General features: G+C 35.4%; 1 protein-coding gene across 3 annotated transcripts in view; it reads left to right on the forward strand.

Annotated features, from left to right (window-relative positions):
* fstl4 (follistatin-like 4) overlaps positions 1-25,291 on the forward strand; it is a 269,047-nt gene that overhangs the window by 134,601 nt on the left and 109,155 nt on the right. For all 3 annotated transcript variants that reach the window (XM_073934943.1, NM_001031843.2, XM_021468896.3), the window contains 1 exon segment: positions 7,023-7,250. In XM_073934943.1, coding sequence (XP_073791044.1) covers positions 7,023-7,250 — 228 coding nt within the window.

Consider the following 25,291-nt stretch of genomic DNA (forward strand, 5'->3'; position numbering starts at 1 on the left):
TCAATCAGGCAGTGGAGATTTTTGAAGAAACCTGATCTTAAACATGGTGATTTTGTTGTGAGAAGACAGTTCAGTGTAAGTGCTTGGGCTTGCTGATTGAAAATGAAAAGTCTGTGTGCATATACACCATTGCTGGTACATTGAGCTATTGTTCTATTTGATTGAGAGTGCAGTGGCTGGTATTTAAACATATCTGTCATATGGCGTTGCGTTTGGTGCAATCCGTTGTCGCTGGAATCTTGTTGTTTAAATGTAATATAGATATTAAGGCCACATTATAAAGTGGGACCAAATGTTGATCTTCAAAGAATATTTCCGAAGAGTTTAGTGCAGGATTTGAAGAGCTGTGAGAAGTGTGTGTTGGTCTGTGGGGGGTGTGCTGAATTATGAGTGTGTTTCAGAGATTACACCACTGTTGCTCTCGTCTGCTTGATTCCCTTTCAAAGCATTCAATTAGTCACATTTACTGGAGGACAATGAGAAGATCTGGAGGAATTCAGCACGGACAGACACACAACAGACGCACAACACTTCCAAACGTTCCCTCTGTGAGTCCTAGAATTATCCATCCAGAGTCTGAGTCTCTGTCAATCAGGCCTGGAGACACTGCTGGAACAAACACACAGCTGCTGAACACGCCTGAGAATAATAGCAGAGATAAAGAGACACACAATAGAAACCAAACACATGTTAAACAAACACACAATCACCACCATACACACGATAAACAAATGCACAAACACTAAAACACACTACAAACAAGCACACAATCACCAAAAATATAGGATAAACAAACACACAATCACCCAACACACAATAACAACCAAACACATGATAAATAAACACACAATCACCACCATACACACGATAAACAAATGCACAAACACTAAAACACACTACAAACAAGCACACAATCACCAAAAATATAGGATAAACAAACACACAATCACCCAACACACAATAACAACCAAACACATGATAAATAAACACACAATCACCACCAAATACACAATAAACAAATGCACAATCACCAAAACACACTACAAACAAGCACACAATCACCAAAAATATAGGATAAACAAACACACAATCACCCAAAACACAATAACAACCAAACACATGATAAACAAGCACACGATCACCAAACTCACAATAACAACCAAACACATGATAAACAAACACACGATCACCACCAAACACACGATAAACAAATGCACTATCACCAAAACACACTACAATCAAGCACACAATCACCAAACACACAATAACAACCAAACACATGATAAACAAACACACGATCACCACCAAACACTCGATAAACAAATGCACTATCATCAAAACACACTACAAAAAAGCACAAAATCACCAAAAACACACCCAAAAACACACTACAAACATGCACACAATCGCCAAAAGCACACTAACCAAACACACAATAAATAACCAAACACACAGCAACCAAACACACAATTCCAACCAAATACACAATAAGCAAACACAATAAATAACCTAACACACAAAAACCAAACACACAATACCAACCAAATACACAGTAACCAAATACACAATAACCAAACACACAATACCAACCAAACACACAATAACCAAATACGCAATACAAACCACATAGACAATAATTAAAGACACAATAACCAAACACACAATAACCAAACACACAATACCAACCAAACACACAATAACCAAATACACAATAACCAAATACACAATACAAACCACATAGGCAATAATCAAAGACACAATAACCAACTCACAATAAATAACTCACAATAAATAACCAAACACACAATAATCAAATACAATAACCAAATACACACTAAATAACCAAACATACAATACCAACCAAATAGACAATAACCAAACACACAATACCAACCAAACACACAATAACCAAATACACAATAACCAAACACACAATACCAACCAAATAGACAATAACCAAACACACAATAACCAAACACACAATAACCAAATACACAATAACCAAACACACGATACCAACCAAATACACAATAACCAAATACACAATAACCAAATACACAATAACCAAACACACAATAACCAAACACACAATAACCAAACACACAATACCACCCAAAAACACAATAACTAAATACACAATACCAACCAAATAGACAATAATCAAAGACACAATAACCAAACACACAATAAATAACCAAACACACAATAACCAAACACACAATAACCAAATACACACTAAATAACCAAACACACAATACCAACCAAATAGACAATAATCAAAGACACAATAGCCAAACACACAATAAATAACCAAACACACAATCACCAAATACACAATAACCAAATACACAATAACCAAACACAGAATACCAACCAAATAGACAATAATCAAAGACACAACAACAACCAAATAAATATCCAAATAATAAATCCGAATAATATCCAAACACAACACTCCGTCCTCTGAGCAGCTTGTGGGAGTTGTGTAGATTTGTGCGAGCCCTTTAAGACTCGTGTATCTCCATTGTGTGGCTGCCCAGGCCGAATGGATTACACATCAACTCTTTAGCTTCTTAAGTAAATCACAGCCGACTGCAGTTGTGAGTTGTCAGCGGCTGCGGAGAGGACAGCGTCTCTGCAGAATCACTAATAGCGCTGTAAGAGGCGCAGTCGTGTGTTTTTGGAGCAGACTGTTCAGCTCGGAGCAGAGAAAGAAAAGAGATGATCGGACAGCAGGGAAGAGCAAATCTTCCTCTCAGAAGCAGAGCTCAGAGTCTAATCGTCAGTGCACAGAGAATACAAATGATCCGCTATATATATATATATGAATACAAATGATCTGCTAATCGTCTGCAACCTTGACATGCAGGGAAAGGTCACGATGTCGGGCGGGTGTTTGTTCGTGTCTGCTGTTGCCTTATGGAGGTGCGGTAAATAATTAGTAAAGGAAACCACATGGGCTGAGCTCATAGAGGCAGATCTTATTTATTTTTGCAGTGTGTATCAGATTTGATCAGCACTATTGCTCTTACAGCCGTATCTGATCCAAACACATAACACAGGGCCAGACTAAATTTATAGGCAATTCTTTTATTTATTTACGTTTTGCTTTTTGTGTGCAGAATTTTGTACAAAATCTGCAGATTTTTGAGAAATGTTTTAAAGTATAATAACTACAAACTGATTTTAAAAGATTTCTTTAACACATTTCTAATCATAATAGTTTAATAACTCATCTCTAATAACTGATTTATTTTCTCTTTGTCATGATGACAGTAAATAATATTAGACTAGATATTCTTCAAGACTCTTTCACACAGCTTACAGTGACATTTAAAGGCTTCACTAGGGTAATTAGGGGATCTAGGCAGGTTAGGGTAATTAGGCAAGTTATTGTATAATGATGGTTTGTTCTGTAAACTATCGAAAAAAGCTTAAAGGTTTTTTTTATTTAAGCTATAATTTATATATATATATATATATATACAGTATAAACAGTTGAAGTCAGAATTATTAGCGCCCCTGTTTACTTTTTTCCACAATTTCTGTTTAATGGAGGAAGATTGTTTCAGCACATTTCTAAGCATAATAGTTTTAAAAACTTATTTCTAATAACTGATTTATTTATCTTTGTCCTGATGACAGTAAATAATATTTTACTTGATATTTTTCAAGACACTTCTATACAGCTTAAAGTGACATTTAAAGGCTTCACTAGGTTAATAAGGTTAACTAGGCAGGTTAAAGTAATTAGGCAAGTTATTCTATAACGATGGTTTGTTCTGTAGACTATCGAAAAAAATATTAGCTTAAAGGGGCTAATAATTTGGTCCCAAGAAATAGTAAAAAAAAAAATAAATTAATTAAAAAATTAAAAAAATTAAAACTGCTTTTATTCTAGCCGAAATAAAACAAATTGGACTTTTTCTAGAAGAAAAAATATTATCAGACATACTGTGAAAATTTCCTTGCTCTGTCAAACATCATTTGGGAAATATTTCCCTTCAAAAGGGGGCTAATAATTCTGAATTCAACTGCATGTGTATATATATATATATATATATATACATAATTGTTTTGGTTTGTAAATGATCATTTCCTATCAGGCTCCTCTGATTAGGCTCAGAAGTTTCATCTTATGATAATAAGGATATTAATGATAGTTTTTTTTTTTGTCAAAAATGTCACTTTAGACAATTCTTTGGTTTTTAACAAGGTAAATTTTCTTTTGCGTCAAAACCAGAATGAAATCTGTGAAGTAAGTGCATTACTCAATAACATTAATATTGACATTAATTAAATCCTAACAATCTGTTGTCATTTCTGATATTTGGGATTTAGATTTAAAAATGTAAAACATTGCGAAGCTTGGTGGATTCAAAAAAACTTTGTGAAATATCAATATCTGTGTACTATATCTGAATTGATTAAGCTAAATTGATCGTAGTGTGTGTGCATGAAAGTGTATGGGTGTTTCCCTGTGATGGATTGCAGATGGAAGGGCATCCACTGCATAAAACTTATGCTGGATAAGTTGGCGAGTTATTCCTCTGTGGTGACTCCTGATTAATAAAGGGACTAAGCTGAAAATATAATGAATGAATAAATAAATATATTTACACAAACTTACACAAGTAAATATATGTATTGGATGGTGCAGCATATATGTAGGGCTCCTGCAGCGGTGGTGGTGTGTTGCGCAGAGCAGACTAGCACTCTCAGTCAGTGGCACTGAATTAATTGGGAGTCAGTTTCTGTCGCCTGCAGAAGCAGAGAGTCTGCTGTGTTTGATACTGAAAGTCCAGTGTGTGTGTGACCCAGCAGGAGATTCATCTGAAAGAGCTGTCCAGACTTTATTGCAGGTGTGGAAATATAAATGTATGTAATCTACTTTTGAATTAACTGTGTTATTTAGTGAGATATATATATATATATTAGGGATGTACCGTCATATCGCAATATTAATTTTTTTTTATATTACCGTAGTCGCATGACTCGGTAAAACTTTAGGTCTTCTGAGAAAATTTGCTCAGGCGAATGAAGCGAACGGGAGGTACCGGACACTACAATTCCCATCAGCCCATGCTTGACCATCATCCCTTGCGGTCCGTTGTCGCTACAGATCCAGTAATGCGGAAATGGAGTGTGCTGCTAGAAGCGGGGATGAAAAGAGCTGGAAAACTCTAAAGCGGGTGTTGTCGCCGCGCGCGTACTGAATAGCGGTGTTGTCGCGCGAGTTCTTATCAGCTGTGTTGTCGCGCGTGTACTGAATAGCGGTGTTGTCGCGCGAGTTCTTATCAGCTGTGTTGTCGCGCGCCTACTGAATAGCGGTGTTGTCGCGCGAGTTCTTATCAGCTGTGTTGTCGCGCGCCTACTGAATAGCGGTGTTGTCGCGCGCGTACTGAATAGCGGTGTTGTCGCGCGCGTACTGAATAGCGGTGTTGTCGCGCGAGTTCTTATCAGCTGTGTTGTCGCGCGCCTACTGAATAGCGGTGTTGTCGCGCGCGTACTGAATAGCGGTGTTGTCGCGCGAGTTCTTATCAGCTGTGTTGTCGCGCGCCTACTGAATAGCGGTGTTGTCGCGCGCCTACTGAATAGCGGTGTTGTCGCGCGCCTACTGAATAGCGGTGTTGTCGCGCGCGTACTGAATAGCGGTGTTGTCGCGCGAGTTCTTATCAGCTGTGTTGTCGCGCGCCTACTGAATAGCGGTGTTGTCGCGCGAGTTCTTATCAGCTGTGTTGTCGCGCGCCTACTGAATAGCGGTGTTGTCGCGCGAGTTCTTATCAGCTGTGTTGTCGCGCGCCTACTGAATAGCGGTGTTGTCGCGCGAGTTCTTATCAGCTGTGTTGTCGCGCGCCTACTGAATAGCGGTGTTGTCACGCGCGTACTGAATAGCGGTGTTGTCAGCACACTGTTCAGATTGATGCAGACATGAGATCTCTATCTCACTCATGGTTTGTCCTCTCAAGTGGGGGAAAGACAATGCACAACGTTACCCACTGCTGTCAACCTGGGCCAAGTCATATCTCTCTTGTCCCAGAAACCTCAGTCCCAAATGAGAGGGTTTTTTTTCTGTTGCAGGGGACATTGTAAATGCCCAGAGATACCAGCTTTTACCAGATTATATTTATATGATAATTTTCCTTTAAACCCATCTCTATCTAAGTGAGTGAGTGATTAAATGTTGAATGTGATGAGTTTTCAACAATACTAAATTGAAACTTTATTTTTTTACATGGTTTAATATTATTTTGTTATTAAAATTGAAGTTCCTGTTTCAAAGCTTACAGATAGATGACTAATTTGTATGTCATTGACACTTTTGCACTTTTTTGGAGTATTTTCATAAGTTTTGTTTTTTCCTGTAAATGATTTAATAAATACCGTACCGTGACATTCATACCGAGGTATTACCGAACCGTGAAATTCTGATACCGTTACATCCCTAATATATATATATATATATATATATATATACAGTTGCAATCAGAATTATTAAACCCCCTTTGAAATTTGCCAAATGGTGTTGAACAGATTCAGGAATTGTTCACAGTATGTCTGATAATATTTGTTCTTCTGGAAAAAGTCTTATTTGTTTTATTTCTGTTAGAATAAAAGCAGTTTTTGATTGTGTTAAACCAATTTTAAGGTCAATATTATACGCCCCTTCAGCAATATTAGTGTTGGATTGTCTCCAGATCAAACCACTGTTATACAATGACTTGCCTAATTACACTAACTTTACCCTAATTACCCTAGTGAAGCCTTTACATGTCACTTTAAGCTGTATAGAAGTGTCTTGAAGAATATCTAGTCTAATATTATGTGCTGTCATCATGACAAAGATAAAAGAAATCAGTTATTAGAGATGAGTTATTAAAGCTATTATGATTAGAAATGTGCTGAATAAATCTTCTATTATTTTAATAATAATTCAGGAGAGCTAATATTGCTGACTTTAGCTGTATACAGCTGTATTCCTCCAGCCTGCTGCATTATCTCTGTGTGTGTTGTTCCTCCAGATGCGGCTGTGTGTCAGAGGTCATCCTGCGGTCGGGGCCGGGAGTGTGTGGTGCGTGCAGCGACGGGCCGAGCGGAGTGTGTGTGTCAGGAGAGGTGCCACAGCACGTTTGTGCCGGTGTGTGGATCTGACGGACGCTTCTACCAGAACCACTGCGAGCTGTACAGATCGGCGTGTGTGCGGCGCAGGACAATATCAGCCCTGCACAGCAAACACTGCTTCCTCAGAGGTCAGTCACACACACACACACTAGCTGTGTTCATCAATGTGAATCAGATACATCCTTAATACTGGAATATTGCACAGGATTTACACTCTTCTTGAAAGTACAGTACTTGAATGTCAAATAGAATAATCACAAAATGCTGAATTTTACAGAAAAAAGCAAAGTTATTGTGTGTTTTCTACAGTGTTGGAGGATAAAATGATGTCTTAGTTTGGAGCTTCACTGGGATGTGTTTTATCTCCTTCATCGTTTATTTCCTATACAATTCCTTGTGTTAATTTCTTTAAAAAAAGCACTATATCATTAAGTATGCATGTGATACTGTGAGCCTTTTACATGATGCGGAGGAAGAAGAAGAACATTTGCATTTATTCATTTAGCAGACACTTTTATCTAAAGAGACTCACAAATGAGCATGCATGAGCCTCTTGCTCAACTGGAATGTGGAAATCCACATCTCTTTTTTAAAATCTCCAAAACTAAAAAGATGGTTATTACATGTGGAGAGAAAGAGCCAACGTGTAGTTGCTGCTCCATTAATAATATCGTAATTAATAATTAATTCATAAATTTAGTCCAAGTATCTTCATTCATTTTCTTGTCGGCTTTGTGCCTTTATTAATACGGGGTCGCCACAGCGGAATGAACCGCCAACTTATCCAGCACGTTTTTACGTAGTGGATGCTACCCAATTCACCGCATTGTTGGGGAAACCGAAGCACCCGGAGGAAACCCAGGGAGAACATGCAAACTCCACACAAATACGCCAACTGAGCCGAGGTTCGACCCAGTGACCTTCTTGCTGTGAGGCGACAGCTCTACCTACTGCGCCACTGCCTCGCCCCTCCATGTATCTTAAAACACTTAAATCAAGAAGCATTTTCCAAACAAGCTAAAATGTAGTGTTGTTTTCGGAAATAATGAGAGAGTCTTTCTGTAAAACAACAAAATAATCTGCCAATGGAGAAAGAAAAATAATCTTGTTTTTTCTTTGGACATGATATTATGTTGCTCACCCCATTGGCAGATCATTTTGCTTATTTAAGGAAAAACTCACTTCATTTTGACTCATTATTTCTGAAAACCATTTGTTGAAACAAAACCTGCTTCTCATGCACAATCTAAAGATGAAATATATATACCTCTGTGAAATAAATGAGTAAGTAAATGCGGTAAATAAAGCCTCGCTGCAGCTGTGAGGATGATCTACATATAGAGATGCAGAAGTGAGCTTGTCCAGCTGAAGCAGGTGGACTGCAGCATCTTAATGTACAACAATGCATTGAGGGATGTATTTTTCTTACAGCAGGTGTACCAAACCACGCACGCTTTATATTTAAAACAACACCACACCATTGGCCTTCATATAGACTTTAAATGGAGTAACATTTTAAGTAAACTTCATGCTTTATCTTGAACACATTGGACACATAAAGCACATGGCACAAAAGCATTAAGAGCGTGTCTGAATCCACTTTTGCTACTTTAATGATGGTAAAACAGGCTCTGGACCCGCTTCACATTGTTTTGCACCAAGTTCTTTAAATGCATTTCTGCGCTCATGTGTTTGCTAGTCTGAAAAGCAGGGGCGCAACTACACATATACTGAGAGGTATGCGGGTTCAAGTTTTGTAACTAAAATAAAATAGTTTTGAACAAAAAAAGTTACCAAAAGGCCTGATGTATCAATATGACACATAATAAATTTATAAAAACATGTATATTGTATAAAATGGATTTTGATAGAAGGATTAAAAACATTTCAGTTCCAAAAAATGTGAATATTCGGACAATTTGTTCATGTGTCAACTTTAACAGGGTTAAGAATCATTATAATCAAGTATATAATATTTATATAGGTGAATTTTTAATCCAAATATTTTATATGAAATATCGGTTTATGTGAAATAGGTCTGTACTTACATAAACATACATTTTGTGTGATCCCTCTTATTTAGGCAAAATAATTAAATAATTAATAATAAATAATATTAAATAAAGAAAAAATTCAGATTAATCTTATAACTTTTGACCTCAACTGTACTGTATGTATGATTTGACAGTTTTATTTTGATAAAAATTGTAAAAAAAAAATCTAAAGTTACATTTACATGAACACCTTACACTTGGCTCTGCGACTGCATGTTATAGTGTCGATTTTGAATTAAAATGTGTGTGCCAACGTATGCAACTCATGGTATAATTTTTTATTTATTAAAATACAATATTATACTCATACAAAATGCAAAAAAAAACATTTTTAACAAAACATTTATTTATTTATTTATTTATTTTTGCGCCGCATATACTGCATACCCCCTTTTTGCGCCACTGCTGAAAAGGAGGTGTGTTAAGGCACATTGTTGACACGTTGCTATTTTGAGGCAACTGAAACAGACTGTGGTATTAAACAAATAAATAAGTAACGCAGACATTTTATTTGCTATTTAAAGAATGTGTTAGTAATATGGGCCTATACAGGTCCACAAATGTGCATACATATTGTTTATTGCACACAGAGGTATGTTCAGCAATACACAATTATCTTTAAACATGAAGACATTTAAGGATTAAAATGTAAAATAAAATGTTATTGTCTACACAATTATAAAAACCCCTCCTCCTCCCATGCTTTATTCACCTCTGTGGTGGAATCCGGCTCTGTTGTAGGCAGTTTATTCATGACTATTCACATTTGTTTAGTGTTGTTATTATTATTATCAGTATTTATTATATGCATATGTATGTTTATTAGCATTTTTGTGTAGATTTGTCAGGTTTTAGAGACGTATGCATCACTACTGTATATTGGGGTGTGGGAATAGGAAGTGTGTTTGGATTTAGCTCGGTTTGTTGTTATTGATCAGTTATTACTTTGGTGGATATTGAATTTAGAAATCGTTTTGAAACAAATTTTGGCACTTAACAAATAAAATTATGAAATTAAATATGTAATAGATGGGGAGTGTGTCTACCAGCGTTTCCCCAATCCAAGGTCAAAGGGAAGATTCTCATTCTGCAGATGCTTTGTTTGACTCGCCAGTGAAGCGTTCAGCTTTTACTCTTACAAAGTCCACCATGTCAATAGCAAATGCACCTTTTTTTTCAATAATAATTTTTAGGGCTTTTCACCTTAGAACAATGGATATTTACAGACAGGAAAGTGTGGGGAGCATAGTTCGGCAAAGGGCCTCGAGCCAGGAATAGAACTCAGGTCACCGCGAGCACCTGGGTGCAATATGTCGACACACTTACCACTAGGCTATTGGCTTCAACGTTACCCACAACCCCCCCCCCAGGAATAGAACACACACACACACACACACACACACACACACACACACACACACACACACACACACACACACACACACACACACACACACACACACGTGTTTGTTTTTGTGAAAAGTGGGGACATTACATAGGTTTCCATTCATTTTATACTGTCCAAACCGTATATTATATTGCCCTCACCCCAACCCACCCCTAAACCCAACCATCACAGGAGACTGTGTGCAGCTTTACTCTCTGATTAAACTCATCCTGTAGGATTTATGAGCATTTTGAGAAATGAGGACGTCACCAATATCCTCATATTTCACCTGCTTTTTGTAATACCTGTGTCATACCCATGTCATTATACAGATTTGTGTCCTGATATGTCACAAAAACATACACACACACACACACACACACTCAGACTATTCATAATTATAAAATTGATTTATTATGTTTAAAACATGTGCTTGTCATTTGTAGTCGACAGCATTATTAGATCATTTGTTTTCACTGGTAAAATCAGACATTTGTCATTATCAGATTCCTCCTTGCGTTATATTCAACAATATACATAGGCTAGGGTTGTTATACTGACACTGTAAACATTTATTTTCATGCACAACACTTTGTGTTCACTATGAAAGAAAAAGAAACATATCGAATGCGTGTCGTAATCTTAACTGTAAAATGCGATAGGTTCATTTAAAGGATGTGCGCACAGGTTTCACTTCCGAGTGCAGCTCATGGCTGCTGTCACTGTGAGAAAAAACACACACATGCAAATCCAACCTCCCGCACGGCTCTCAAACGATCGCTCTGTGCAACAAACTGAACGTTATGTTCAACTTTATTACCTGTTATTCACAGCATATGCAGGTTGTGTTCACTACAGTAGGCGTCATGCGTGCACGCACGCGTTTTTGGAAGTAAGCAAACAGCTCGTGGTCAGCTTACGCGTGATGCGCAGCCGTAAATACATCATTACATGATGACAGAAATGACATTTCTAGGTGAATTATACCTTATAAATACAGTACGTGACACTTTTAACGCCATTTGAAGGTGTCAGTGTTGCTCTAAAGACTGCATTGCTTCTCTCCTCACCCTTAAAAATATAATTGGTTGAATCGTAGATAAGCTGAATTTGGATGGTGTGTAGGGTTGAATTGAAATCGTGATCTTTTTTCAATTAATCGTGCTGCTCTAGATGAGACTCTGATTGGTTAAATGCACACTATGCTCAAAACACAGCCATAACCCATCAAGAGAACAAAGATAACCCTTTTATACCGGGCGACTGTTTTTCCCCTCCTTAATAAATGCATTTTCTGGACAGGCAAAATAGATTATTTCTGTCTCGTTTTCAGAAATAATGTGCCAAAATGAAGTGAGTTTTTCCTTAAAATAGGCAAAATAATCTGCCAATTGGTGTAAGAAAATTATGTCAGAACGAAAAAAACAATATTATTTGCTTTCAACACTGGCAGATTATTTAGCTTGTTTTAACGAAAAACTCATTATTTCTGAAAACAAAACAATATTGTTAGGTTGTCGAGAAAACGCTTCTTGATATAAGAATGTTTAGATATTTAGTCCAGGGGTTCTCAACTGGTTTGGCCATGGGACCCACATTTTTACATGGTCATCAAGTGTGAGCCAAATTTTAGGAAATATAATACAATTATAGGAATTTTAATTAATTCGTATTTATTTGTTAACATACACAAATAGTGAGAGATACATCATAAGACACAAATAAGAGACTTACAAATAAACAATATTTTATTGCTGTCATTTAAAAAAATGGATCAAATTATAGAAATATTACAAAGTAAAAACGACAAATACTGTAAACAGTGGTTAGGGTAAGGAAATGTTCAGTTACCATGAACTAAACTGAACTGTTAATAAAACATGTTGTCTGGTTTAAATGTTGTTTTAATTTAGAAGGTTTCATGCTCTCTTATGAGAGCATCTCACTACATATGACACTGAGGCTTTAAGTCTTTTCTGTCGTCAATACTTGTAAATCCATACTTTACATATTCGGGGTCGTACTTGCACTTTGACATATTTGTTGCTATCATTAAGTGAAGTTTATTCATAAACTAATTTCGAGAGGATCACGTGCTTATGATTTATCACGGCCAGTCTCGCATTTGCTAATCACTATCTTCCAATCATATGAGCCCTAAGCCACTATAAATAGCCTCAGTTTTCAGTTCACTTTATCTTCGTTTGGAAGAAACCCCCCTCCTCCCCTATTCTCCTCCTTTACCTGTGATTGGGCGGCACGGCGGTCCAGTGGTTAGCACTGCAAGCCACACAGCAAGAACACTGCCGGCCCTAGTTCCATAGGACCGGTGGGTGTTTCTGTGGGGAGTTTGTATGTTCTCCCCGTGTCCGCCTGGGTTTTCCCCGGGTTCTCCGGTTTCCTCCCACCATCCAAAGGCATTCAACATGCATAACAATCAAGCTTGTCTAATCCCTTACGTTCCCTTAGCTACAGCAGCAGGGGAGTTCTGAGATCCACCGAGCTCGGGCTCCCTTCTTGCTCTGCCAACGGGAGGAAGCCCCGGGCTCGAGGAGCCCTTGAGCTCGGGGCTCTCTCCCGGGACAGCATGCCAAATAAGCTTTGTAAATCATCAGCTAAGTGTGAACTCTTGAAATGAAATTACACATGTCAATTGTTAGGGTTATCGCGCAAAAATTAAAAAAAAAAAAAAAGTCTGGTACTGTATAAGCAAAATAAGTAATAAATTAAACTTTGTTGTTTTTTTTTGACCACACACTCCGCGACCCACTGAAAATGTTCCCGTGACCCACTTTTGGGTCGCGACCCACCAGTTGAAAAACACTGATTTAGACTATAAACATGACAAAATGTCAAACTAATAAAATTTATTTGCCATGTAACTGAAACTGTGCCACGCACTTTACACCTTATTCACTTAGATCATTTAAATAGAGCCATAGACACACACACACACACACACACTCATGCATCTTTATGTCAGGTGCCGGTCTCTGGTGTGTGTGCATGAGCTGGCGTTTGTGAATATTTCCCGTGATATAAGGCGGTCGAGGTTTATGGCCTCGAACTAAATGAAGGTCATTGTGAAGCACAAGAAGCACTTGACAATGTTCCACCTCATAAATAATAATAAAGCGCTGCGCTCGGTGCACATCTGAGCTACAAACCATTTCACATCAAGAAGAAGAAGGACAGAAGTGTGTGGACGGACAGCACTGGAGAGCCTCTAATCACATTCACTCTCTGAAAGTCACACTTGCATACAGCTGAAGTCAGAATTATTCAACCTCCTTTAAATATTTCTCAAGTGATATTTATTAGATTCAGGAATTGTTCACAGTATTTCCTAATATTTGTTCTTCTGAAGAAAGTTTATTTGTTTTATTTGGGCTAGAATAAAAGCAGTTTTGAATTGTTTTAAAGCCATTTTAAGCTCAGTATTATTCGCCCCTTCAGCAATATTAGTGTTGGATTGTCTCCAGAACAAACCACTGTTATACAATGACTTGCCTAATTACCCTAACTTTACCCTAATTACCCTAGTGAAGCCTTTACATGTCACTTTACATGACTCACTGTAAATACATGCTTCAGTCTGCATTTCTGTGAAACTGCAAAAACATATTTTATTTGAGTTTTTAGAAATGTTTTATTTTATTTAATACTTTTTATTTCAGTTTTAAATTTAATTTTATTTGCGTTATTTTTTAAAGATTTATTTTATTTGTTTAAGTTTTATGTTAGTTTTATTCTTTGCCTTAAAATATATTCATTTAATAGTTTAAAAGTTTTTTATTGTATTTTTTATAACATTTATCTTTTAAAGATTTATTTTTATTTAGTTAGTTTACTTTATTTTTATAAAACTATATATTTTTCATTTTCATGTATTTAAAAATATATTTTATTTGATATTTTATTTTATACAAATTATTGGACATATTTTGTATAATTTATATATAAATATAAATAAATAAATATATATATATATATATATATATATATATATATATATATATATATATATATATATATATATATATATATATATTTTTTTTTTTTTACTTTATTTGTTTAAGTTTTATGTTAGTTTTATTTTATTTGCATAAAATATATATCTATTTAACTGTTTAAATGTGATTTTATTTCAATGTATATAACATTTATTTTTTAAAGATCATTCTGTTCACATTTTATTTTAGCTTATTTTTATTTGTATAAAACTATAAATATAAATTTTTTATTTGTTTAAAAATATATATTTTATTTGATACAAATTATTGGGTATATATTTTTATTATATATATATATATATATATATATATATATATATATATATATATATATATATATATATATATATATATATATATTTTTTTTTTTTTTTTTTACTATATTATTTTTTTTACTTTATTTGTTTAAGTTTGATGTTTGTTTTATTTTATTTGTGCTAAAACATATTTCATTTTAGTGCTTTTGTGCTTTTTTATTTATATTAAAGTGTATTGTATTTTATTTTTGCATTATTTTAAAAAGATTTTATTTTATTTGTACAACAGCTTCAGTTCCTTTTCACACTAATGTTATTTACAGGCACTTATTATTGACAAACAAATTATAAGTTTCATGCAGTTCTTTCCACAACAGTAGTTAACTTAATGCTGGTTATGATTTATTATGATTGTGTTTGTCACCTATCGATCTTGACATGGACACTTTTCTGGCGTGGTCAGTTTACTCATAGCTGACTTTATATGATGCTGGGTTTAAATGAAAATTCTGTAAATATTTAATGAAAAGTGTGCATTTAAAGCAGCTAAATCTTCATCTTCTGAATTTGTGTGCAATTTCCAATGCAATTTTATAATGATCAATGTATATTTTTAGTGTTGCATGCGTACATGTTGTTTAAAGTAGTGCAGAACTGATTGAAATGTAGTGTACCTCAACACGTTTGACTGCAGTTTGTATGTAGAATGAACACTAGGGGGCAGTTTGAGGACAACGGCTTTTGTTCCTTTTTACACTCATGATATCTACAGCACATATTACTGACGACTATAGGATAATTATCATGTAGTCCTTTCCACAACAAACAATATCAAATAAACACCACAAAACAACTGAACGCTGTCTATGATTTGTAATAACTGTGTTTGTGTCATCTATTGATCTCCATATGGACACCTTTCTGGCCTGGTCACTGGTCATGCTAGAGGCTCACTTTGTACAGTGTTGTGTATAAATGAAGTTGATATAAGTGTTTGTGCCTCTCAGGCAGTTCAGTCTTCAATCTTCAGAATTTTTGTACAATTCACAGTGCAGTTTTCAATGCTCAATGTATGTTTGGATTTAGTGCATGCATACCCGCTGGTAAACGTAGTAAAGGCAGTGCAGAAGAGTGAGTTTTGAGTAAGTTTGAGTGTTCCTGATCTTCTGCTGGCGTCTCATTAAAAGCAGCTCCTCAGGTCAGTGTTGAGCTCAGCTTTGATCCGCTTTCTCTTTTACAACACACACACACACACACACACACACACACACACACACACACACACACACACACACACACACACACACACACACACTCTTTCACAACACAACGCAACACACACACTTTTTCATCACAGCACACACACGAGGGACAGTAAAGCAGCTTTGACTGATGTGTGACACTCACATCTGCGCACACATACATATGCACGCACGCATGCACATACACATGCACGCACACACACAGTAACCTCCAGAGGAAGCTTATAATTACTTGATTAAAAATGTTTTATTGTTATTTTTTTATTATTACTATATTTAATTTAAAACCCAGTATATATTTTATTTTGTTTGTATTATTTAAAAAAAATAAGTTTTATTTATTTATTATTAATTTATTATCACACGCACAAAATTATTTATTTATTATCTATTATTAAAATTCATCAGAGTTTTTATTTTATTTTATTTATTTATTTTGTCATTAGTGATTTTTTTAAATAATATATTTTATTAAAATAATTTTTTGATGCATTTTGTGTTTAAAATCTGTTTTTGGTCAATAGAAAGTAAAACAAAACTGTAAATATTATTATTTTATTTTAAAATACAATATTTGTATTATTAAAAATATTAAAATAAATTTTATTTATTATTTTACAATTTTTTTATTTATTTGTAAGTGTTTATTTATTTATTTATTTATTTATTTATTTATTTATTTATTTATTCATTTATTCATTGTCATCAGTGATTTTTTTTAAAATCCTCATTATACTGATGTATTTCAGACCTCAACAGTGTAAATATAAGTAACAGGTTCAGGCTTCTGCCAGTTTTCCTTCACTAAAGTAACATCCAGTGCTGATCTTTTATTTTGTTTTGCTGCTCTCATTCATTGCGGATGGAGAATAAACAGGTCACATGGCCACTTCATTAACTTTATTGCTCTCTTGAGATCCATTACATTAAAGTATTTGCTGTTTGAAATGAACGGCATGTTCTACTTATAAAAGTCCCCCGTTCCCCTGCCTCATAAACATCCGTCTGAAAGATCAGACCTGCAGACCCACATTACTGATGCTGATTTCACTGCAGGCCATGCTGATTTACAGGACGCTTTCATTTGTGCTCAAGTGTTTTCTTTGATTAGATGAAGTTGCAGCACAGTTATATATATAATTTTATTTTAGATTTTAAATGATTTTATTTTACTTTGTTTGATAATTGCTTTATTATTTTTTAAAGTTTTATTTAATTTTATTTTTGTATAATTTTTATTTAAAAAAAAAAATTTGTATAACTTTTTTAAAGATTTTATTTTTTGTTTAATTTTTATGGTTGTTTTATTTTACTGTATTAAAATATTTAAAATTTTATTTTATATAAAATTTATTCAATTTTATTTTTTCAGTTTAATGTTAGTTTTATTGTATTAAAATACATTTCATTGTTTTTATAAAATTTACTGTATTTTTGAAGTTTTGTTTTATTTTTTCCTGTATTAGTTTTAAGTTATTTTTATTATATATGTATTATTTTTTATAAAAGTGTTTTATTTGATAAAATATTACATTTATTGTTATTTTCAACATAGTTTTTGTTTTTTTATTTGTATTATTATATTTTATTATTTATAAAATATTATACTCATTTATATGTGTTGTATTTTATTTTATTTGACAAATTATTTTGTTTTATTTGTTTAAGTTTTATGTTAGCTTTATATTGTTGATTAAAATGCATTTATATTTTTTAAAAGTTGTTTTGTTTAATAAAAACTATATTTTTAAAATTCTGTTTTATATTATTTTCTAACGATTATGTTTTATTTGTTTATGTTATATGTTATTTTTATTTTATTCATATTAAAATAAATTTTGTTGTTTTTAATTGATTTGATTTGATATAAAATTGATTTATTTTTTTAAGTTTTGTTTTATTTTTTTGTATTATTTTTAGATTTATTTTATTTTATTTTCAGGTTTTATGTTTTATTTTTTATATTTTATTTGATAAAAATGTTTTTATTTTATTTGATAAAATGTTTTATTTTATTGTTATTTTCAAAGTCTTTTTGTTTGTATTTGTATTATTATATTTTATTATTTTATTTTTAAAGTATTTTTATTTTATTTATTTGATAAAAATATTTTATTTTTCACAGCTAAATTATTTTATATTTTCAGATCTTCTATTTGTATTTAAATTTAGTTAGCTGCATTATTAAAAAGAGTTGATGAGCATAACATATTGATTTCGCTTTGAACTGCAGCAGATCATCTTGACCAGGGGTGGCCAACCCTGTTCCTGGAGAGCCACCTTCCTGCAGATTTCAGTTGCTACCCATATCAAACACACTTGAACCAATTAATTAGGACCTGAACACCACGTGATAATGACAGGCAGGTGTGTTTGATATGGGTTGCAACTGAAATCTGCAGGAAGGTGGCTCTCCAGGAACAGTGTTGGCCACCCCTGGTCTTGACCATGTCTACATGCATAAAAGCACTGAGTTGCTGCCATGTGATTTGTGTTAACGGGAAATTAGACAGGTGTACCTAATAAAGTGGCCGGTGAGTGTAAATGTATATAAGGTGTTAAAACAAATGCATGGAAACTTTGCTTACTCATTAGTTTGAGTCACAATTCACATCATTTACTACTGACTTATTACCTAACCTAACCCTAACCTTAACCCTATTAAGATATAAACTGTTAATTAGTACTCATGAAGTATGATCTTCCTTTTACATCCTTAATCCACACCTAAACCCAACTTCTGCATTACTAACTATTAATAAGCAGATAATTAGTAGTTTATTAAAGTATAAGTCTTAGTAAATGGTTTGTTAATAGCATGAAAGCACTTAAAGAGGAACACATTGATCACTGTTTCTTTAAAAAATTATGTAATAATGTCAAAAAAATAAAACTATTTAATTTGGCAGTGGTTTTAAAGAAGTTTACTTTGTCATGCTAAAGCAAATGTAAATAATTGTATAGTCATTCAAACATTTTATATTACATTTTACACATTCGTGTATTCATTGTGTTCATGTATTTAAATGTACTGCGGCTTCATTACAGATATATTAAAATAGACAGCGTGCTCTTCAATAGATGCTATATTAAAGGTGTAGCTCATCATTTATTCTCCTTTATGTCCTTTGAAACCTGCATGAGCTGCTTTATTCAGCTAAACACAAAAGAAAAGATTTCTAAGAACATTAATAATCAGTCAGTTTTCTCACACAGCTTATGTATTGATGAGAGACAGAGTAAATGAAGACAGAATACATATATATGGGAGAAGTATCCATTATAAATGTATTTTAGTTGGCCATAAATACTTTTCAGTGTATTAACTACATATGTACAACACAATATGAGTGGTTATAAAACTATAAAGAGGTGCTTTAATCCTACTTCAGTGGGTAAAACACTTTAAAGTTTAACTAATTGCAATTAATAAGCATTCAACAGTTTTTTCCAGGTTTTAATTAGGTCTGTGTGGTTAAGTGTCTGAAAACATTGATTTCACACTTGAGTTGGAAGTGTGGGATTTTTTTCTTTCACAACTACAGCTTTGGTTGATTTACATCAAGCCAGCATTAAACAAATGTATGTGACGGTGTTTAATGATTGTAGCTTTGACATAATAACAATAAATCAACTATAAATAATATAAAATACAATAAAAAATACCATTACATATATTTTTAAAAAACGGCTAATAATTTCTGCAAATATACACTTCCTGACAAAAGTCTAAAAAAAACTTGAAAAAAAAAATCTAAAATAATAACCTGACTTATAGTTGATGATTTGGTGTCAGAAGTGTCTCTATGAAAGGTGAAGGCCTCTAGATTTTGCTGATTTGAACACAATAAAATCTAATCATGCCTTGATATTTAAGGATTGGATGAGGACAGTGCGGTCTGACTCTGCTCAGACTAAAGTCTCATCACTGAACAGAAATAATGTCCAGTATAGAATATAAAGTCCTGCTGCAGTGGAGACAGAATGAAGATTGTGTCTGACTCCATCATGAGCTTGGAGGACTGCATCCATACATCTCTGACATGACTCACATCACTGATTAATAAAGTCATCTGGAATGAAGAAGAAAGCGTTCCTGCAGGACTCCCAGAGTTCATCAAGAGTCTTTGTGTTCATCTTTAACGCCTCCTCCTTCATTTTACCCCAGACATGCTTAATAATGTTCATATCTGGTGACTGGGCTGGCCAATCCTGGAGCAGCTTGACCTTCTTTGCTTACAGGAGCTTTGATGGAGGCTGAAGTATGAGGAGCGCTATCCTGCTGCTCTCCTGTGGTTTGTAATGTAATGGGCAGCACAGATGTCTTCATACCTCAGGCTGTTGATGTTGATCATCCACTCTGCAGATCTCTCGCACCCCCCCATACTGAATGTAACCCCAAACCATGATGTCTCCTTCACCAAACTTGACTGATATCTATGAGAATCTCAGCTCGATGCTGGTTCAAGCTAGTCTTCTGCAGTGTTACTGATGATTGGGATGCAGATCAACAGATGATTCATCAGAGAAATCCACCTTCTGACACTTTTACACATCATCAACTAGAAGTCCAGTTATTATTTGCGGCTCTTACAACTGGGATCAACAGCAAGACTGTAGTCAGGTATTTATGTAATGTTAAATTAATTCTGTCATTCAAAATAAATGTATAGTTATGCCAACACAATCTCACAGCAATTCGTAAGGTTTTTCATTTATTGGCTAATTCGTACGAATTTGTACAATCTAATTCGTACATTTTAGTGCGATTTGCTCATCCCCCAATGACGGTTGGGTTTAGGGGTGGGATTAGGTGCCACGCCTCCTTTTTAAAATCGTACAATTTGACTGAACTCGAACGAATTTGTACGAATTAGCCACTAAACTGGCAAAATGTAAAATACTTACGTTTCCTTGTGAGATCAGGCTGGTTATGTATAACATGTATTAGAAATAAATATGTAGTTTTTAAATATAAATATCTCAAATATATGCAAGTGTGAATATGAAGTGTTAATATATGTAATACGTGCATGGGATCTTTGGTTACACCATTTATTACTGACTTATTACCTGACCTAACCATAACCCTAACCATAACCCTATTAAGATATGAACTGTTTATTAGCACTTATAAAATATGATCTTATTCTGCATCCATAATCAACACCGAAACCCAACTACTGCATTGATAACTCATAATAATCAGATAACTAATAGTTTATTGAACTAAAAGTCTTAGTTAAGGGTTTGTTAATAGCAAATAAACTATAGTAAATAAATAAATAACATGTAAAGCAAATAATATTTTACAAATAATATAAAATAAAACAAAAAATGAGCAATAAATCTCTTTCAAATGTGCCTACATGTGTTTATAATTTAGCATATAAATAAATAAATGACTGTCTCTGTGCAGCTTTGAGTTCCCCATATAGTGAAATGTTGAGGAGCACATCTGAAAGCTGATCTGCAAACAACAGATGCTGTTCTGCAGGGGTGTGTTCAGTGTTTTCTGACGCTCAGATTGAAACACTGGCCAGCTAATGAGCACACAGAGCACGCCGTCACCCGGTATTAGTGCTCATTTCTCTGCCTGAGTCCACAGGGATTGAGGCTCGCTGAGGCCACCATTCACTCTGATGGAGAAGAGAGTGTGTGTGTGCGTGTGTGCATGTGTGCGTGTGTGCATGTGTGCGTGTGCGTGTGTGCGTGTGTGTGTGTGCGTGTGTGTGTGCGTGCGTGCGTGTGTGTGTGTGTGTGTGTGATCTGACAGCTGTCGTGTCACTGAGCCCTACAGTCTCCTGTACAGGCTCAAACACACAGCAGTGAATGGAGAATGAGCACAGTTGGAGCTGCTGTGACCTTCAGTGCAGACTGAGCTTCATAATGCACAATCACAAAGAGTTTACGTGTGCGCAAACTGGGAATTGTTTGTGGTTTACAGGAGCTCAGGGTACATACAGTACATATCAACACAGCAGGACATTTAAATAAGTGGAAAATAAAGTTAATAAACAATACAAACTATGCTGGTTATGTAAAACAGAAAACAAGTGGTGCTCCTGGTGTTCTTTTTGGGTGAAGAGTTGGGCTGGGTGATATAAAAAAAACTGAGCCCAATCCTAAACGACTAATAACTCCACCCTAAAATACTGTTAGCTCCGCCCTAAATTACAGATAGCCCCACCCTAAATCACTGATGGACCTGCACTACTAAACCACAATTAGCGCCGCCCTAAATTACTTTTAGCTTTGCCCTAAAGGACCGATAGACTCGCTCTAAAACACTGTTGGCTCCGCCCTAATGACTGATAGACCTGCCCTAAATTACTGTTAACTCCGCCCTAACTACTGATAGACTTGCACTAAATTACTAGTAGCCCCACCCTACTGCTCTACTAAATCGTAGTTAGCTCCGCCCTAAAGGACTGTTAGCTCTGCTCTAAATTACAGATAGACCCGGCCTAAATTACTGTTAGATCTGGCATAAATCACTGGTAGCTCCGCCCTAAATGACTGATAGACTCTCCCTAAATTACTGTTAGCTCTGCCCGAAATTACTGACACACCTTCCCTAAACTAATGCTAACTCTGCCCTAAATTACAGATAGACTTGCCCTAAATTACTGTTAGCTCCGCCCTAAATCACTGATAGCCCCACCCTAAATGACTGATAGACCCGCTCTACTAAATCACTGTTAGCTCCACCCTAAAGCACTGTTAGCTCCGCCCTAAATCACTGATAGCCCCACCCTAAATGACTGATAGACCCGCTCTACTAAATCACTGTTAGCTCCACCCTAAAGCACTGTTAGCTCCGCTCTAAATTACTGTTAGCTCCACCCTAAATTACTGTTAGCTCTGCCCGAAATTACTGACACACCTTCCCTAAACTAATGTTAACTCCGCCCTAAATTACAGATAGACTTGCCCTAAATTACTGTTAGCTCCGCCCTAAATCACTGATAGCCCCACCCTAAATGACTGATAGACCCGCTCTACTAAATCACTGTTAGCTCCACCCTAAAGCACTGTTAGCTCCGCTCTAAATCACTGTTAGCTCCACCCTAAAGCACTGTTAGCTCCGCTCTAAATTACTGTTAGCTCCACCCTGAATGACTGATAGACCTGCCCTAAATTATTGTTAACTCCTCCCCAAATTACTTATAGACTTGACATAAATTACTGTAGCTATGCCCTAATTTACTGATAGCCCCACCCTAAATGACTGATGGACCTGCTCTACTAAATCACTTTTAGCTCTGCCCTAAATGACAAGATAGACCAGCCCTAAATGACTGTTAGCTCCGCCCTAAATGACTGATAGACCAGCCCTAAATTACTGTTAGCTCTGCCCTAAATGACAAGATAGACCAGCCCTAAATGACTGTTAGCTCCGCCCTAAATGACTGATAGACCAGCCCTAAATTACTGTTAGCTCTGCCCTAAATGACTGATAGACCAGCCCTAAATGACTGTTAGCTCCGCCCTAAATGACTGATAGCCTCAGCCTAAATTACTGTTAGCTCCGCCCTAAATGACAAGATAGACCAGCCCTAAATGACTGTTAGCTCCGCCCTAAATGACTGATAGACTAGCCCTAAATTACTGTTAGCTCTGCCCTAAATGACTGATAGACCCGCCCTAAATTACTGTTAGCTCCGCCCTAAATGACTGATAGCCTCAGCCTAAATGACTGTTAGCTCCGCCCTAAATGACCGATAGACCAGCCCTAAATACTGTTAGCTCCGCCCTAAATGGTGATAGACCCGCCCTAAATAAATTGTTAGCTCTGCCCTAAATGACTGATAGCCTCAGCCTAAATTACTGTTAGCTCCGCCCTAAAGGAATGATAGACTCAGCCTAAATTACTGTTAGCTCCGCCCAAAAGGACTGATAGACCAACCCTAAATTATCGATAGACCCGCCCTAAGTTATTATTCGCTCCACACTGAATCATTAATAGACACACCCTACTAAATCACTGTTAGCTCCGCCCTAAATGGCAGTTTCAGTGTTTTGTGTGTTTTTGTGTTTATTTGCGGTGGTGAATTGCATTATGGGATGTTGACCCATTATTATTTTCTGTATGTCTATATATCTCTAAATGAAGCGTGTCATCATATCATCCATCATGTACTCCTGTCAGAAATCTGCATCAATACGTCCACATTCCTCAAGCATCAGGTATAATATTGTGAGATACAGAGTTCGGCTGATTTTAGTGAGTCATTTAAATGCCTCTGATTGGCTATTGTGTTCTTGTGCCAAACAGATGTGATTGGCTGCCCATATCCAATAGTTTTTCCATCATTATTATTTCTTCCAGCAATTTCCCTTTGCTTGTTGAAGTGTTTATTGAACAAAGTGCAGCAGATTTTGTTCAGTAAAGCTCTCTTTATAGCCTGTGTGTTGAACGCTCACAGCGCAGAGTATTTAATGCCTCTTTTTGAGGACTGTTGAGTTGTTGTGTTGCAGTTTAACACACACTCATACTGTCGCCGTGTGTTTTTTCAGTTAGATTCACGCCTACAGAAGTTTCTGTTGTAACCTGCTCAATATCTTCAGTTTCTCATGCTGAGTAGTATGAAATATTTAACGCTTTATACTGTGAAAAGAACAACAACACACTCAGATTTACAGAATGCAGGCTGTGTCAATTCAAAAGAAATGGAGCAAATCCCCCATGATTCCCTCAAAGACACTTTTCTCACAGTTCAGAAAGACTTCATTCAGTCCTGAAGCTCAGTCGGCTTTCACTGCCATCTCAACACACACACACACACACACACACACACACACACACACACACACACACACACACTCTACATACTTTTTTATCGTTTTATACTCTCACCCTACTTATAAGCACAGAAAACTACTATTTTTTTGTTAAATAATACTTTAAAAACCAAAATAAAAACTTTTAACCTTCAATTTTTGATAACTGTGTGTATTGGAATAGTTCGCCCTTATTTCCCTTAAAAAATACACTACAAAGAAGGTACACTCAAGACTTTAAGGACAAAAATGTCCACATTGAAACCGCAAACTGCCCAATGCTCATTCATTCATTTTCTTTTCGGCTTAGTCCCTTTATTATTCCGGGGTCACCACAGTGGAATGAACCGCCAACTTATCCAGCACGTTTTTACACAGTGTATGCCCTTCCAGCTGCAATCCATCACTGGGA

This window comes from Danio rerio, chromosome 21 (assembly GCF_049306965.1).
Source record: "Danio rerio strain Tuebingen ecotype United States chromosome 21, GRCz12tu, whole genome shotgun sequence".
NCBI lineage: Eukaryota > Metazoa > Chordata > Actinopteri > Cypriniformes > Danionidae > Danio > Danio rerio.